Here is an 18294-nt window from a genome sequence, read left to right on the forward strand (position 1 = left end):
AATTATAGTCAGAGATTTCAATATCCCAGTCTCAATAACTAACAGTAACTAGTAAAAGAACTAAGAAGGATACAGAAGAGTTGAACAACACTATCATCCAACATAATCTAATTGACATGTATGAAACACTCTACCTAACAACAGTAAAAAATACACATTCTTTTCAGGTGCACACTGAACATTTACCAAGATAGATCATATTCTAGGCCATAAGATAAATCTCAATTAATGTAAGAGAATTTAAGTCATGCAAATTATTTTTTTGACCACAGAAGACTTAAATAAAAATCAATAAATAAAAAAAGGTAGCTGTGAGTAACATAGGAAGCTATTAAATGTCTTCCCACAACTATCTTATTATAAGCATCCCTTTGGATAAATTCTGTTTCTTCTGCAGTAGATTTCATATTGCTCCGTGGCATCACAGTCCTGCAAAGTGACAATCATGTAACAAACTGAAGTTTTACTGCTATTTCTTACTCTAGTCACTAATTGAGAATGGAAAAACCACTCAACTGCAATTGCCTTCAGAATCCATCCTCAGGGTGAGACATGAAATAGTCAATAAAAGTTGCAAATGATAATGAAAGGCTATTCCAGACAGAAGAAAAACCATATGCTTAGAATGAAGAAGAGCCATAGAATATGTGGAAGAATGAGAGGCCCTACATGGCTGAAGTGCAAACTATAAGAAACAAATGGAAGAATACCACTATTGAGGAGGTCAAAGGACAATCTGATCACCATTTTCGTTAAGTTCAACCAGACGTTTTGCTATCTGCTTTATATATGTATTATATATAATACATATATTATATGTACATATAAAATACATAATTTATCTAATAACAATTTTTTTTAGATGGATTCTTGCTCTGTCACCCAGGCTGGAGTGCACTGGTGCGATCTCGGCTCACTGCAACCTCCGCCTCCAGAGTTCAAGTGATTCTCCTACCTCAGCCTCCCCAATAGCTAGAACTACAGGCAAGTGCCACCATAAAATTAGCCCAGCTAATTTTGTATTTTAGTGGGGATGGGGTTTCTCCATGTTGGCCAGGATGGTCTAGAACTCCTGACCTCAGGTGATCCACCTGTCTCGGCCTGCCAAAGTGCTGGGATTACAGGCATGAGCCACCGAGCCCAGCCTAGTAACAACATTTTAAAACAGATATTATCATTATTTTGCAAATGAGGAAACAGATTTAGTAAGGCTAACAAACTTGCTGTAACTTGCTCAAAAAAAATATATAGCTCTCAAGACCTATTTGACTTCAATCTGTCCTTAAACTATTATTACTATGGTGCTTCTAAGTTCTGTGCCAAACTATATCATATTTTTATTTATTGTGCTCTTTTACTTTTTGCCACCACTAAAAAAATATATCTTCATCTGATTCTGGACTCTTTCCAAGTTGCCCTTCTATTCTACCATCTCCTAAACTTCTGTATCCTAATACAGAAAATTCTCCATAGTCTTCTCTAATAGTATTACATTAGTATTCTAAATTCCACATTATTTCTCCACTCAGCTTCCTTCATGTGTATCCTCAAATTCACTTCACTGTTTCCACCATAATTTCAGTTGTTTCTATTTTTTGCCTTGCTGTCTATGTAAGTTCTCAAGATAAGGAAGAATTCACAATCATCATCTATTCCCCAATTTATATTAAATGGAAAATTCATCATTTACAATTTTTCTTCAAACTACTTTTCAAATTATCAAACTTCACCTTTGTCTTTGAGCTAATTCTACCTTTGTAAGCTGTGAATTTTTATCTTTTACTTATATATTTGGTTGCATGCCTATTAGTAACAAAATAAAGAATTAATGGCCAAAACATTTCTAAATTTTATGCACACTAAATATTTGGCAGATGAAAGAAGCTTAACAAATCTTAAGCTCAAAAAAGAGAAAGAAAAGTACAAAATATAATCCCATTGCTCCAAACAAGTGATAAGAGAAAATCTGGAAAGCAGCTAGAGAAAAAAGATACTTCAAATAATATACAAAATTTTGCCTATTATGGAGAGTTTTTTTTACTGTTTCTATTTTTATTTGTTAGTTTATAATCACTTCTGTTAAAAGTGACTCCATCTGGATACCCAGCGTTCTACAATGTGTTATATTATGACCATGACCAGGTATGTGTCTCCATTGCTCAACAACAACCAACTCAGTTCTTAGATAATTAATATAATTATAATATAGGAAAGAGAATGGCTGACATCTTTTTTTTTTCTTTACATTTTCTTTCCAGGAATTCTTACTCATAACAAACATGATTATTTATGGCATTACTGAAATTTTTATATATTAAGAAAATTCCTTACAACTAGTCTTTTTCCAGAACCAAGTTTTTGCTGTTCAGTCTCCTGCCTTTTATCTGCATCTGTTGCAAAAGCAAGTACTTGGTACCTGTATAAAAGAAATTTAAAAAATTGTAAATGAGTTTATAATTAAAAGTTAAAAATTATTTTAACTTTAAAAGCACACGATAATCTATAAACGTTATAGAGTACTTTTTCCTTGTTTTTAAAAACTGTAAAATTTAATATTGAATTCTTATTGAATGATATTGTGGCATAAGACTGTGTAAAATTTCATTATAAAGAAATTTATAACCATACATCCATTATTCAGTATTGGGAAAACAGCTCTACCAACTATCATGGCACTTCCATTAGAATTTTATGTGACAAACAATAATACTCAAGAAAGATCTAGCACCTAAACACCAAAGAGACAGAAAAAAATGTAAATATGCAAAGCAGTCAGATGGAATAGAAATTATCAATACATAATCTATGGAACCAAAAAGAACTCAGTTTAATCCCCAGTTTAACCACTTACTAAGTAAGTACATTTTTGGCAAATAATCATTCTGTGTCTAGCTTCCCCATCCATACAACAGAAATAATAATCTCTAGCACAATCATTGTTAAAAGGATTAAACAATAAATTATAAAAGTGCCTAGTAATTGGTATATAGTAGGTATACAATTATTGATTGATGGGTAATCACCAAGGAATCTGTATCTGGTAGGTAGTGAGTTCTCAGAAATGGACATTACAATCTATAAATATTTTACAGATTCTATTTCAATAGTGACATTTAGCTCAAATAATTCTTAAAAACAATTTATAAATATTATTCAATCTAGAAATGATTAATCTAGCTAATAAAGTTGAAATTTCTATATTTCTCATTAATTGATGGCATATAGTTAGAATAATAATCTTACTCTACATAAAGCAACTACAGGCTCACAGGTGCCTTTCCCTCTTATTGAATCAAAACTCACATTTTCTAAGAGACAGATACCTGAGAGTGTAAAAATCAGGGACCTGAATGAAGGCAATGTGGCAAAACTAAACAAGCAATGAAATGTATAACGGTCTTCAAATGTCATATACCAATTCTGAAAACATCCTATCTCAATCAAGAATAGTTCACTTATAAAAAACCTGTAACTTCAGTTGAATGCAGAATGACTATGATTGAAGATTTTGCAAGACATATAAGCTGATGACAAACTTAATAGCCTATAAAAAATAGATCTTGGCCGGGCGCGATGGCTCACGCCTGTAATCCCAGCACTTTGGGAGGCCGAGGCGGGTGGATCACGAGGTCAAGAGATCGAGACCATCCTGGTCAACACGGTGAAACCCCGTCTCTACTAAAAATACAAAAAATTAGCTGGGCACGGTGGCGCATGCCTGTAATCCCAGCTACTCAGGAGGCTGAGGCAGGAGAATTGCCTGAACCCAGGAGGCGGAGGTTGCGGTGAGCCGAGATCACGCCATTGCACTCCAGCCTGGGTAACAAGAGCGAAACTACATCTCAAAAAAAAAAAAAAAAATAGATCTTATAGTTAATATAAAAACTTAATGCATATAAATTCCATTAATTCCATAAACATACAGTAAGGGATCTAATACAAACATTAGCAATGGAAAAACTACTACATGATCTATATTCATAAGGAGCTCCCTCACTAGTTGTAGAGATTTATATATAGACAGCTAAGTATAACTCAGAGTATCCTGTGCTAATTAACAGAAGGTATGCACATAGTACCAATAGAACATGGTGGCAGTAACAAATAACTGGGGTAGAAAAGATACGCTCTTGGTATAGGTTCAGGAAGAGAAAGCTGGGTTTTAAAGGATGAATGAAAATTCCATCATACTGGTAAAGAAAAAGAAGGCATTATGGTAAAGCAAATACACATGCAAAGGCATGCAACAGTAAAAGAAACATGAAAGGCCATGAAAGGAGTTTAGGAGATATGCATGGCAGGGAGGAATGAATCATGGGGCACGTGAAGTAAGAGGGAGAAGATCTCAGCCTGGTAAACCCATGCTACAAACTCCCACAGGCAAATCTCTCTATGCCATCTGAGATTGACCTTCAAAAATCCCAAAGTCTCTAAAAGTGCAAAATAATTAGACCTCACATTCTGAATTCCAAATAGGATTGTTTTCCTATTCCCAATTCATAGTAATGAAAATAGTATGCACTGGTGACTAGAACATCATCCCAGAGCTTATCCTGCTATGGATCTAAGCCTTGGCAATTAACTACACAGGTGGTTCATTTTCTGCAGAAACCAACCGGCCAGGAGATAATATAGATATTCATGAGATTGTTGCAAAGGTCCAAAACTCTTTGAGATGTTTGAAGCTTCTTATATGGCCATTATTTCATCCAAGAAATGAGTGAGCCCGTAAAGTGGCCTCATTAACATTAAAACAGCAGGCAGAGGCACAGCCAAAATTGACTACTGATTTCTAAATCTAAAAATTTCTCTTCCTAAAAGAAAACTCAGAAGAATATTTTATTACTTAAACTTGACAGTAAAATTATGAATGACAAACTTACAAGAGCATCTATTTTATGGTTCTTCCTTGACTCCTCTTAACTGTGACCAATAAAGTACATAAAAATCTATTTCCAAAACCAATTCCAAGCAGATTTGGAAATTCTGAAGTAAAATATTTGGATCTCTTTTTGTACCATTCAAGTGTTCGGTAGCATAAGCTAATCAGGGCCAATGTAACATCTTATGAAAGAGTGCCATACATTCTCAGAACAGATAAGCATTAATCGCAACTACAGCAAATGCAGGTAAAAACAGTGGTGCTTTCTGACTCACTAACCACAAATGCTTAACAGGTCCTGTAGTGCACCAGTAACAAACTGAACCACATAATTTAATACTTTTCCATACTGCATCGTAAAAACAGCAGCAAATAACTAAAATACAGATTGAGGCATCACGGAACACAGAAGTAAACCCTCCAAAATCATTTATTTTCAAATGAAACATAACTGTCAGGTCAACAAGTGGCAGGAAGTTTTGGAACCTTGATATGTAACCCAGAGCACTTTACTAGAAATGGAAGCTCTGGATATAGAGCATTGTTATGTCAATTTCAACTATAGCTAAAACATTCTTGACTGCCAGGGAGAAGCCTTTTCATTGAAAGATGCCAGGAACAAAACAGAAGCCTTCTTTATACATTATTCACTCTTTTGTCATTTCTCATTGAATACCTACTTTCACCAAGGTACAGTGCTAGGCACTTCAGGGGATACAGAATTCCTGCTATCAAGGAGCACTAAGCCTAGTTAACAACAAAAATGAGCAAGAGGAGACATTGCTTACATCTAGGTCAGGTAAGAACTGAAGGGAGCAGGGAGACTTCTAGACATAATTTCCATGTGCAGAGAAGGAAGGAAGAGCACTTCAGACATAGGAGATAGTATGTGCAAAAACAAAAAAGGAGAGAGAGAAAAGCCCTTAACATATATGGATACTACAAAATTTCCATTTAGCCAGAGCCAAAGATTGGAGAAGAATATTTCTTTTTCAAATAGTCAATTAAATTCAACAAAAACACTCTTAAATATTTATTTAAGGCTGATTATTTACTTAGCAATGTATTAGGAGCTATTGACAGAATGCTAAGGAAGGGGTATAACAAACAGGAGAGAAATAACACAAATGGCAGGTATACTTTTTTAAGGAGCCTCCCTATATTCAACTCTTAGAGGTCCCATCTCGAGGCCTCCTCAGCATCCTGTGCAAAGCTCTGCAATAGCCTGTATCACAAATGGACTGAAGTAGCTGAGTGACTTCCTGCCTCCTTCAACGCTACTTGAGGAAAGGAGGCACATCTATTTGACTGCATTTCCAGTACCTTGTACAGTATGTGACACACAGAAGCCTCTTGAAAAATATTTGCCGAATGAATGACTGAACAAATTATTCAGTCAGTGAAGAGGGGTTTAAGACAGATTTTTCTCTCACTCAAGAACCTGATAATGCAAGATCCTCTGGAAAATGTCAGTATAAGAAGGCAATAAGGCCGGGCGCGGTGGCTCAAGCCTGTAATCCCAGCACTTTGGGAGGCCGAGGCGGGTGGATCACGAGGTCAAGAGATCGAGACCATCTTGGTCAACATGGTGAAACCCCGTCTCTACTAATACAAAAAAAAAAAATTAGCTGGGCACGGTGGCGCGTGCCTGTAATCCCAGCTACTCAGGAGGCTGAGGCAGGAGAATTGCCTGAACCCAGGAGGCGGAGATTGCGGTGAGCCGAGATCGCGCCATTGCGCTCCAGTCTGGGTATCAAGAGCGAAACTCCGTCTCAAAAAAAAAAAAAAAAAAAGAAGGCAATATATGACATTAGCAAAAAAATCAGCGTTTTAGGCAATAATACATCTAGGAGGTGAAAAAAGGAAGACAGTTGAACCAGCTAACCTTAAAAGTCCCTTCCAAGTCCAAAAGTCCATATCATAGAGGTATAGACTATATAGAGGTATAAAACATTGAATGTCAATATTTAAAAGTCTAGATTTCTTAGTAATAAATAAAAATTATTCCAGCTTAAAGAGGTGTTTTAAAAGAAAAGATACGAGAAGGACCCTTCAAAGTTTAGAGAGGTTAAAGAAAAAATCCAAGAGAAAAAATACAGGCCTGAACCAATGCGAATGGGAAGGAAAAGCTGAATAAGAGAAAATATTAAGGGCAGAGATTACTGACTAAATAATTCTGAAAGGCAAAGGATAAGAAAAGAGAATAAAAGATGAACAAAATCTGGACATATATGTCCCAGAGAATAGTGGTACCAAAGCCCTTACTCCTACCCCAAGAAAAGGCAAACAGATTGAGAGTGGTGGCTCATGCCAGTAATTCCAGCACTTTGGGACACCAAGGCAGGAGGATCACTTAAGCCCAAGAGTTCAAGACCAGTCTGGGCAACATAGTGAGACCCTCATGTCTATATTTAAAAAAAAAATTAAGGGCAAACAATTCTCTTACTTCAAAAGAAAAACTATGCTCAAAGTGTGCCCCTTTATTAGATTCATCTGGAGTAAGAATTCACAATGATGATTTCTGGGTCTTATCCTCAAACCTATTAAAAGAAATCTAGGGGACTGGGGACTAGCATCTGTAAATGTGCATTTTATAACAGGGTACCCAGGTGACTTCTACACACCCTTAAGTTTGAGACCCCTAGCCTTCACTGGTTTTTATTTGAACATAATTAAGCAGGGTTTAAAGACATTAAGTATCAATATCAAAAATGAAAATAAGTTATGTGTTAAAAGCCTATTCTATTAACCAGTTATATTCTATTACCTGAATATAGACAGATTTAATAAAGCCTCAGAAGAACAAACTTATGGTTTTCATGCTTTCTCCCACCCAAAAACGCAGTAGTCATTATCATTTAATATAATCTATTAAAGTTGAAAGCATATTTAAGTACAACACACTACTTAACATTATAAACCTTCTTGATTGTCATCATTTCACAATAATCTCATATCTCATGCATTTTTACCATTATAAATGATCCACATAATGGATAACATGTACATTTTTTAGTCCAAGGGAAAGATAAATTTAATAGATTGGTATGTTGGGGAATTACCACAGTTAAAACAATGTGAGCTTCTGTAAGATTAAACTCACACATTAAGGAAACCTAACATTACTTCTTTATCCAATCACTCCTAGAGTTATTATCAAATTAATTCCTATGCACATATTTCAAAGAGTAAGTAACTGGGTGTTTAAATATTTGTACTGTGACCCTAGCATAGTACTACTTGGCAGGAGGTGAGGCACAGAACTGGGTGGAAAGCTAAAAAACAGATCTCCTAATATTGCTCAAGCTTGGGAGGCTTGAGTAAACTATACGGATATTTTCCCAACCTCTCAAAATAAATATAATATTTTATTTATTCCCAGTAGCTATGCCACCATTCAATCATCTCCTTTGGACAAGAGCCACAAGAATTATAGAAGAAATATGACATGATGATACACTTCCTAAATCAGTTAAATTCTGCTTACTCACAAACATTCACTTATCTTCAGAGTTTTAACCCTAGATGACTTGACAGTCATTTACAAAAAGCAAATGGCTACTTATGAAGAGAAAATGCAATAACTTGCTATATACACAACATTGAAGCTTGAAGACAAAAATTTACATCTGTTGCCAGATGAATTTATATCTTCTTCCCACCTTGAGAAAAATAATGTGGCCAAAAATAATGTTGAAAAGTTATGATGATGTGTTGCTTAGATGTTTAAAGTTCTAAATGTTGCCATCAGTAAGATAACACAATAAAGTTACTAAAGACATTGAAACCCTCCAATGCTATTTCTTTTCTCAGCATGAATTTCTACTTTCTTTTCCCCATTCTCTCTGCCAATAAAAAACATCCTCTCCAAAAACTCAAAACCTTGACTTTTATTTAAATCTAGCTGGTGGAGAAGAAAACAATCTCTCTCATATGCAATTTACCAAAACCAATAAGAATTTCTAGCAAATAAGTATAAGTTATTTGCCTAGGATCATTTTCATACTTCTCTTATACTTGAATTGTTCTTTTAGAAAAGTATTAACATTCATATTAACAGTTCATGCCAGTATTTTTTCCATTGCACACACATTCCTTTTTGTTATGAAAGCATGCCACAGATAAATTTTCAATTTGGCTTTTTTCACTCAACATTGTGTTTAATTATTTATTATATCGAGGAGCAATCACAATTATTAAGCATTTTCTACAGGGTGGTAACTTGACATACATTTAATCCTTATAAAAAATTTGTCAAAATGAGCACTATTACCTCCTTTAAAGCCAGAATAAGGACAGTGACCATCAAACAGCTGGTAGTGGTAAAATCAGGATTCCTGACTGGAATCCTGCACCATATTGCTTTTCAGATACTTTACAACAGTAAATGATACAGTTTAAGTAACCATTCATACTTTGTCAAAGAAACCAATCTCTTTTTCATTTGTGACATTGAAGCTCTTTGTGGACAAAAATTAATCAGCAACAAACCCACCAAAAAATTATGAATCCAAAGATTTAACATCCAAACTTACTTATAACTTTCCACTTGTCGGCAGGAAGAAACCGTAATGAAGGAATCTGTACGGGAACTGTAGGCAAGAGGGCCAGGCAGAAGAAAGCCAGGGAGAAATCTTCCAAAAGCATAGCTCTCCTGCTCAAATACCATCAGCATCCCATCTATAGACTGGATACAAATTAAATCTCGACCTAAAGAAGAATTAGAGGAAATTAGATGACCTATTCTTTTATAAATGTGAATAATAAAACATTTTTATTAATTACTACCTATATATGTATGTCATAGTTAATTTTTTCTCCAAGGGGCAAAACTGGTAGTTTAAATTTTAAATTACAAACCAGTAAAGCTATCAAGTTATTGACATCAGTATACATACATTTCCCAATTTTTAAAGTATTCAGGATATTACTTTAATTTTAAGTACATTTATTTTTATTTACTGCACGTTAAAATCTCTTAGCTCAAGGTAATCCCTGAGAACTATTATGACTCTTTCCCATTATCATTAAATTATTATTAAATAATTATTATTGAATTAAATAATTAAAATTATTAAATAACGACTCCATTATTTCCAAATTCAGAAATACAACAAAAACTGTTATTCATGTAACTATTTATCTTCTTCAGAGTCTGTAAGTTTCATAATTTCAAATGACTTAGATACCCGTCAAACACAACAGACTAAATCCATAGGTATGTCTTAGGCACCAATTTTACATAAATCATACTGTTAAGCAGCATTGGGTGTGAAAAACACTAATAGTGAAAAATACTAATCCCTGATTGCCCTCAACTATAGACTGATCTTGAGATATCTTCTACCATTAGTCTATCAATATTAAATACAATATTCACAGTTCTTAAAATCTACTGAGATGATGGTAATGATGATTATTTCTATGATACAGTTTAGTATCCCTCATCTGAGAAAGGTCTAGTGGCTACAACTTTTCACGTCCTATTAGTGTGATTCATGTATCCTATAATGTATTATATAGGGAAAAATTATGTTAGAGGAAAATTTAGCTACTAATTAAGGGAATAAATAAAAGGCCAATCTTATACTTTGTCATTTCTAGCTCATACACCATATACAGTAAGTACTGTAGTAACTATTCTATATTACTTCGAATATCAGTGACAATCTTAATAGTATACTTAAATTTTAAAGAGTGCTCAAAAAGAAATCAAATTTCATAGAAATAGATGATATTCTTATTGTTGTATCTAACGACAATCATACAGCTAAGCAACTTTAAAATAGAGCACATATCAACAAAGGAGACTAAAAAAAAGAGAGAGAGAAAACAAACTGGGTTTTGGAGTGCCTATTCCTGCATTATACTCTAACCTATCTCAACTGATACAATAGATATATCCACCTTAAATTGCCTGAAAGATGTTCTAGGATGAGTACTGTCTGCAAATGAATGTCCACTAAACATACATCTGAACCATTCAGGAATCTCTTTAGAGAGATAAAAATTGTATATTAATCCTGCTTGAAAAGTATTCTCTCAATACTCAGATTCATTTATAACACATGGTAGGCTTTACAGTTACTTTTTTAAGCTTTGTTTTTAAATATTATCTTTATCCACTATGCTATTAAAAGTTTCCAAAAAAGATGTGAGTGTATATGCATGCTGTATGTGTATGCATGCTGTACATGTGTATTCATGAGACACAATCAGACAAAAAGAATCTCATCTAGCTATTTGGCAGTCCTACCTGGCTGCAACTAGCAAAAATGAATAAGTATAAAAATGCCTCTAAGTCATTGAAAAAAATGCTGCAAGGTCTTTGTAATAAAAATCATGCAAGTTTTCAAAGGTAGGATTCTCAGGTCTCACTAAGGGCATCAATTCCTATTTTAATTATGGTTCTAACAATTGTCATTTTTATAAACAAGTTACTGATACTCCTGTAGCTTCAGCCTTCTCATCTGTAAAATGAGTATATTTGTATAAGAGCTCCAAGGTTATCAGCTAATCTTCAGCAAAGGCGCCCAGAATACACAATGGTGAAAGAACAATCTCTTCAATAAGTGGTGCTGGGAAAACTGGATATCCACATTCAAAAAAAAAAAGTTGGATTCTTTTCTTACGCTATATAACAAAAATTCACTCAAAGTAGATTACAGATTTAAACCTAAGATCTGAAGTTATAAAACTCCCAAAGATAAACATAAGGTGAAAAACTTCATGACACTGGTCTTGGCAATGATTTTTTGGATAGGACACCAAAAGCAAAAGCAACAAAACAAAAGATGGGGGGCACTAGATAAAACTAAAAATTTTCTGCACAGCAAAGGAAACAATCAACAAAAAAACACATAATAGGAGAAAATATTTGCCAACCATATATCTGGTAAGCAATTAGTCTCTAAAATATATAAGAATATCACACAACTCAATAACAAAAAATCAAAACCACAATGAGATATCACCTCACATGTTAGAAAAAAAGAAAGAAATCCAGCCATTTACAACAACATGGACAAACCTAGAGAATGTCACGCTAAATGAAATAAGCCAGACACTGAAAGACAAACACTACAGGATCTCACTCATATTTGAAATATTTTTTAAAAGTCAAATTCATAGAAACAGAGAGTAGCAGGGTGCTTACCAGGGGTCAGGGATGGGGAAAATGAGGAAATGTTGCTCAAATGATACACACTTACAGTTATAATATGAATACATTCTGGAGACCTAATGCACAGCATGGCGATTACAGTGAATAATAATGCATACTTAAAATTTATTAAAAGAGTAGATCTTTGTTCTTACAAAAAAGAAGATAATTATAAGAAGTGATTTGTACATTAATTAGCTTGATTCTGGTAATCCTTACACAATATATATGTATATCAGAACATCACATTGTACACCTTGAATATACACAATTTTTATTTATCAATCATATCTCAATAATGCTGAAAAAAAAGAGTTCCAAAGTTAGAGGTAAGATGTCAAAGTCCCTAACACTGTATAGCACACATAAGGCACAGAATACATTATAGCATTATTAAGAAGGCTATTATTACCTGCTTCCCTAGCCCAGAAAAAAAGAAAGTGGTAAATTAGAAAGGGGGGGGTGAAGAAACTGTCAGCTGTGAGCAATGACAGCTAATATCCTAACAAAAAGAAAACACAACATCTATAAACCAGGCATTGAATAATTCAAAAAAGAACATCAGACTGGGCTCAGTTAGCATAGGAGCAACTATGACCCCTATATATCTCAAAAAGAGAAATGTCATTATTAAGTGGATTTAATATAGTTTGGTATAGCTCTTTTTTTGCAAAAAAGAACTTGTAGCAGAGATGCTAACTGCTGCTCCCAACAGCCATTCTTTCTTTAGTAATAGAATCATGAATTGTATTAGGAAAGGAGGAAGTCAAATTGTCTCTATTTGCAGATGACATAATTGTATATTTAGAAGATCCCATTGTCTCAGCCCAAAATCTCCTGAAATTGATAAGCAACTTCAGCAAAGTCTCCAGATACAAAATCAATGTGCAGAAATCACAAGCATTCCTATACAACAATAAGAGACTTAAAGAGAGCCAAATGAAGAACGAACTGCTATTCACAATTGCTACAAAGAGAATAAAATACCTAGGAATAAAACTAACAAAGGATGTAAAGGACCTCTTCAAGGAGAACTACATACCACTGCTCAAGGAAATAAGAGAGGACACAGACAGATGGAGAAACATTCCATGCTCATGGTTAGAAAGAATCAATATTGTGAAAATAGACATACTGCCCAAAGTAATTTATAGATTCAATGCTATCCCCATCAAGCTACCTATGACCCTCTTCACAGAACTGGAAATACCACCTTAAACTTCATATGGAACCAAAAGAGAGACTGCATAGCCAAGACAATCCTATGCAAAAAGAACAAAGCTGGAGGCATCATGCTACCTGACTTCAAACTATACTACAAGGCTACAGTAATCAAAACAGCATAGTACTGGTACCAAAACAGAGATATAGACCAATGGAACAGAACAGAGGCCTCGGAGGCAATGCCACACATCTATAACCATCTGATCTTTGACAAACTGGACAAAAACAAGCAATGGGGAAAGGATTCCCTGTTTAATAAATGGTGTTGGGAAAACTGGCTAGCCATGTGCAGAAAGCAGAAACTGGACCCCTTCCTGACACCTTACACTAAAATTAACTCCAAATGGATTAAAGACTTAAACATAAGACCTAGAAGAAAACCTAGGCAAAACCATTCATGACATAGGCATAGGTAAGTACTTCGTGACTAAAGCACCAAAAGCATTGGCAACAAAAGCCAAAACAGACAAATGGGATCCAATTAAACTCCAGAGCTTCTGTACAGCAAAAGAAACAATCATTACAGTGAACTGGCAACCAATAGAATGGGAAAAATTTTTTGCAATCTACCCATCTGACAAAGGGCTAATATCCAGAATCTACAAAGAACTAAAACAGATTTACAAGAAAAAAACAACCCCATTCAAAAGTGGGCGAAGGACATGAACAGACACTTTTCAAAAGAAGACATACATGAGGCCAACAAACATAGGAAAAAATGCTCATCATCACTGGTCATTAGAGAAATGCAAATCGAAACCACATTGAGATACCATCTCATGCCAGTTAGAATGGTGATCATTAAAAAATCTGGAGACAACAGATGCTGGAAAGGATATGGAGAAACAGGAACACTTTTACACTGTTCGTGGGAGTGTACATTAATTCAACCATTGTGGAAGACAGTGTGGCGATTCCTCAAGGACCTAGAAATAGAATTTCCATTTGACCCAGCAATCCCATTACTGGGCATATATCTAAAGGATTATAAATTGTTCTATTATAAAGACACATGCACATGTATGTTCACTGCGGCACTGTTTACAATAGCAAAGACCTGGAACCAACCCAAATGTCCATCGATGATAGACTGGACTAGGAAAATGTGGCACATATACACCATGGAATACTATGCAGCCATAAAAAACGATAAGTTTGTGTCCTTCGTAGGGACGTGCATGAATCTGGAAACCATCAATCTCAGCAAACTGACACAAGAACAGAAAATCAAACACTGCATGTTCTCACTCATAGGCAGGTGTTGAACAATGAGAACACATGGTCACAGGGAGGGAAGCATCACACACTGGGGTCTGTTGGAGGGGACTAGGAGAGGGACAGCGGAGGGTAAGGAGGTTGGGAAGGGACAACATGGGGAGAAATGCCAGATATAGGTGACTAGGGGATGGAGGCAGCAAACCACATTGCCATGTATATACCTATGTAAAAATCCTGCATTATCTGCACATGTACCCCAGAACCTAAAGTGCAATTATATATATATATACACACACATATATATATAAAATGATTATATATATGTATGTGTGTGTCTATACATATATATATATATATATATAAATATAAAAAATCATGAATTGTCACTAGACGTAGAGCCATCCAAAATAAAGCTTCCACTTGCAGTCCTCTATTTACAGATATATCATATAATTATGTTCTTGTCAACGAGATAGGAGCAGAGGTTATACGTACAACTTGCAGACATGCCCTTACATGGACCAAATACACACTTTCCTCCCCTCTTTGTTGGTAGGGCTGGAGCAGTTGTCTTGGCCTCAGAGATGGAAGCCACATATTGAGCACAACAGACCCTCCCTATCAGCCATTTATCTCCAGATGGTTAAATATGACAGAAATAAACATCTTTTTTTTTCTTTTTCTTTTTCTTTTTTTGAGACAGAGTGTTGCTCCCTCACCCAGTCTGGAGCGCAGTGATGTGATCTCAGCTCACTGCAACCTCTGTCTCCCAGGTTCAAGCTATTCTTCTGCCTCAGCCTCCCAAGTAGCTGAGATTACAAGCACACCATCTCCCCCAGCTAATCTTTGTATTTTTAGTAGAGATGAGGTTTCATCAGGTTGGCCAGGCTGATCTTGAACTTTTGACCACACATGATCTGCCCACCTCAGCCTCCCAAAGTGGTGGGATTACAGGTGTAAGCCACTGTGCCCAGCCAAACATCTTTTTTATTTAAGCCATCATTAAGTCGAGTCTTTGTTAAAGCAACAAAACCTGTATCCTAAATAACACAGAACCTAATCTGAGCTGAAAGATACCATCCAGGATTGCTGCCTCTTAAAATTTAGTTTCACTTAACTGAACCCTGGTACCAAAAATAACAGGTATAGGAAAGATATTGGGACAACTGGGGGAATTTGAATATGACTGCATGTTAGATAGCATTAAGGAATTATTGCTAATTTTCTTAAGTGTGATCATGGCATTGTAAAATGTAAGAGAATATTCTCATTGAGAGATATGTGCTGAAGTGTTTATGGTAAAGTGGTGCAAGATGTGTAACTCATTTGCAAATGATTCATCAAAAAAATGTGTATAAGACACATATATTTACAACTGTTGATGTGGAAATACGGGTGTTCATGTTACTTTTTTAATACTTTTTCACAACAAAAATATTTTAAAATTAAGTCTAAATATGTACATTTTGTATGTAAATATAATGTTGATACATTTCCTATTAAGATGAGAAATATTTATGCAATGATCTTGACCTAGGTGGAGCATATTATAGTAACCAAAATAATACTCTTGATATCTGTGCTATTAAAGACTATAAGCTCAGAACATGTGTACATCCAAACAAAGTACCAATGAAATCTGTGTTCATTTCAACATGTGTTATCATTGAACTACAAATCTTCAGTCTCCCAGAGACCTCAAAGAAGTGGTCCTCAAAATGTGGCCCCCAGACCAGCACCATATGCATCACCTAGGAACTTCTCAGAAATGCCAGTTCTAAAATACCAATCCAGGCCTACTATATCAGAAACTCTGGTCACAGGGCCCAGAAATGCTAGGTTTTAACAAGCCTAGAGGCTATTTTGGTGCATGCTAAAGTTTCGGAACCACTACCTTAGCATGATAGGATGAAGAACTAGAGCCTGAAAAAAGATTGAATCCCAGAGAAAATCTGGCCCATTAGCATAGATATGGTTTGGATCTGTGTCCCTGCCCAAATCTCATGTCAAATTGTAATCTCCAATGTTGGAGGTGGGACCTAGAGGGAGGGAGGTGACTGGATCCTGAGGGTGGTTCTTTGTTAATGGTTTAGCACTATCCCCTTGGTGCTGTTCTCACGATAGTGAGCTGTCACAAAATCTGGTTGTTTAAAAGTGTGTGGCACCTCCCTCTCTCTCTCTTGCTCCTACTCTCACTATGTGACATACATGCTCCCCCTTTGCCTTCCACCATGATTGCAAGTTTCCTGAAGCCTTCCCAAAAGCCAAGCAGATGCCAGCATCATGGTTCCTGTACAGCCTGCAGAACCACGAGCCAATTATAAATTACCAGTCATAGGTATTTCTTTATAGCAATGTGAGAAAAGCCTAATATAGCATAGTAGAAGAGGTCCTATTTGCTGAAACTCTAGCAACATAGAGGAGAATACATTAAGTCCAAGTGGGCTGTCTCTAAAGCCAAATAATCTGGGTTTGAGTCCAGCTCCACCAATTATTAGCTGTGAGCTTGGACTTAAGTTTCCTTATCTGCAAGATGGAGCAACTACTTCAGTAACTTGTGAGAATTAAATAAAATAATGTACAGAAACTAGACCTAGCAGTGGAAAATACCCAAGCACATTATTATTTCTATAATTATGTCCTAACTCTTATACTACATGTTGTATTAATGTTTAACTGCTTGCTATTTCCCACACACATCATGATGATGCATGCTTCCTTGCTTTTGTTTACATGATATTCCTTCCTCCAAAGGTCCTTTAACTTTTCTTACCTTAGTCTAGCGAAATTTACTAGCTTCCCCCAAGTCATCCATTCCCCTCTCCTCCAAGCTTAGCATAAGGTATGGGTAAGACTGACCTGATTCTAAGCTTGAGGCCAGGCCCTGACTTATGTAAACCAGTTGGTACCCCAGTAGTCACACTGATTGGTTCAGGGATAATTTACAGCCAATGAGAGAAAAATGAAATCCCTAATTTGAGCCGGAACTAGAGGAAAAGTTACTCTTTCCTGGAGAGTAATGCATGAGAAGCATACAGTCTGGAATCACAGAGGCCATTTGGCTTTTCCAAAAGCACATTTAAGAGAAAGCCATGGTAGATACTGTTTGAGTCAGTGTATCAAGCCTCAACTGGAGCCAGATCTGCCTCTGAACTCTGCAGGCAATTCATTCCTGTGGATACTGAACTCACTTTGAGTCAGGTCTCTGTCCCTGAATCAAGTGGATCAGTGCATTTTTCCTCTGAGAGACATCATGGGCTAAGGCTCACATCTTCCCATAAGTCTTCTCTTTCCCCTTCAATCACCCTCCATCTGAGATCCCACAGGGCCCCATCCCACCTCCATCTTAGAACATATCATCTATTGAAACGGTCTGCTTTTGTGTCTCTCATTTGCCCTGGACTAACTCAAAGGCAGAAACCATATCTTACTTATCTTTGTAAATCCAACAACTATAAAATGCCTGGCACACAGGAGATACATTAATAAATGTCTGTTGAGCTGAAGTAAGCTAGGCAAAATAATTTATTCATCTGTAGCTCAGATTGGCTGAGATTTTATTCCATGTGTTTCATACTGCATACAAAGTATGTGAAAAATGCTTTATTTATTACAATCTTGGCTACTGATTTTTGGAAAAATGTAGGGACTGATCCAAAACATTACTCAAAAATAAATAAATAAATCCTTCAAATCACTGTTTTGGAAACCCCTTCAGAATACATACCAAAGGCTCCCCTTACAGATAATGGGAATAGAAAGAACAGTCCAGAAAAAGCCATGAAAGTTTTGTCATTCTGACAGAACA

At 35.7% G+C, this 18294-nt stretch overlaps 1 protein-coding gene across 6 annotated transcripts in view; it reads right to left on the reverse strand.

Annotated features, from left to right (window-relative positions):
* Nucleotides 1-18294, reverse strand: part of BBS9 (Bardet-Biedl syndrome 9) — a 726661-nt gene that overhangs the window by 585619 nt on the left and 122748 nt on the right. For all 6 annotated transcript variants that reach the window (XR_010344069.1, XM_064380469.1, XM_064380467.1 and 3 more), the window contains exons 6-7: nt 9418-9592; nt 2332-2416 (exon numbers count right to left, since the gene is read on the reverse strand). Coding sequence is in view for 5 of the 6 variants with exons in the window: in XM_064380469.1 (XP_064236539.1) it covers nt 2332-2416; nt 9418-9592 (260 nt within the window). In the remaining variant the exon portion in view is untranslated. The remainder of the gene's footprint in view (nt 1-2331; nt 2417-9417; nt 9593-18294) is intronic.

This window comes from Aotus nancymaae, unplaced genomic scaffold, assembly GCF_030222135.1.
Source record: "Aotus nancymaae isolate 86718 unplaced genomic scaffold, 86718_ANA_hifiasm-v0.15.2.pri h1tg000025l, whole genome shotgun sequence".
Classification (NCBI taxonomy): domain Eukaryota; kingdom Metazoa; phylum Chordata; class Mammalia; order Primates; family Aotidae; genus Aotus; species Aotus nancymaae.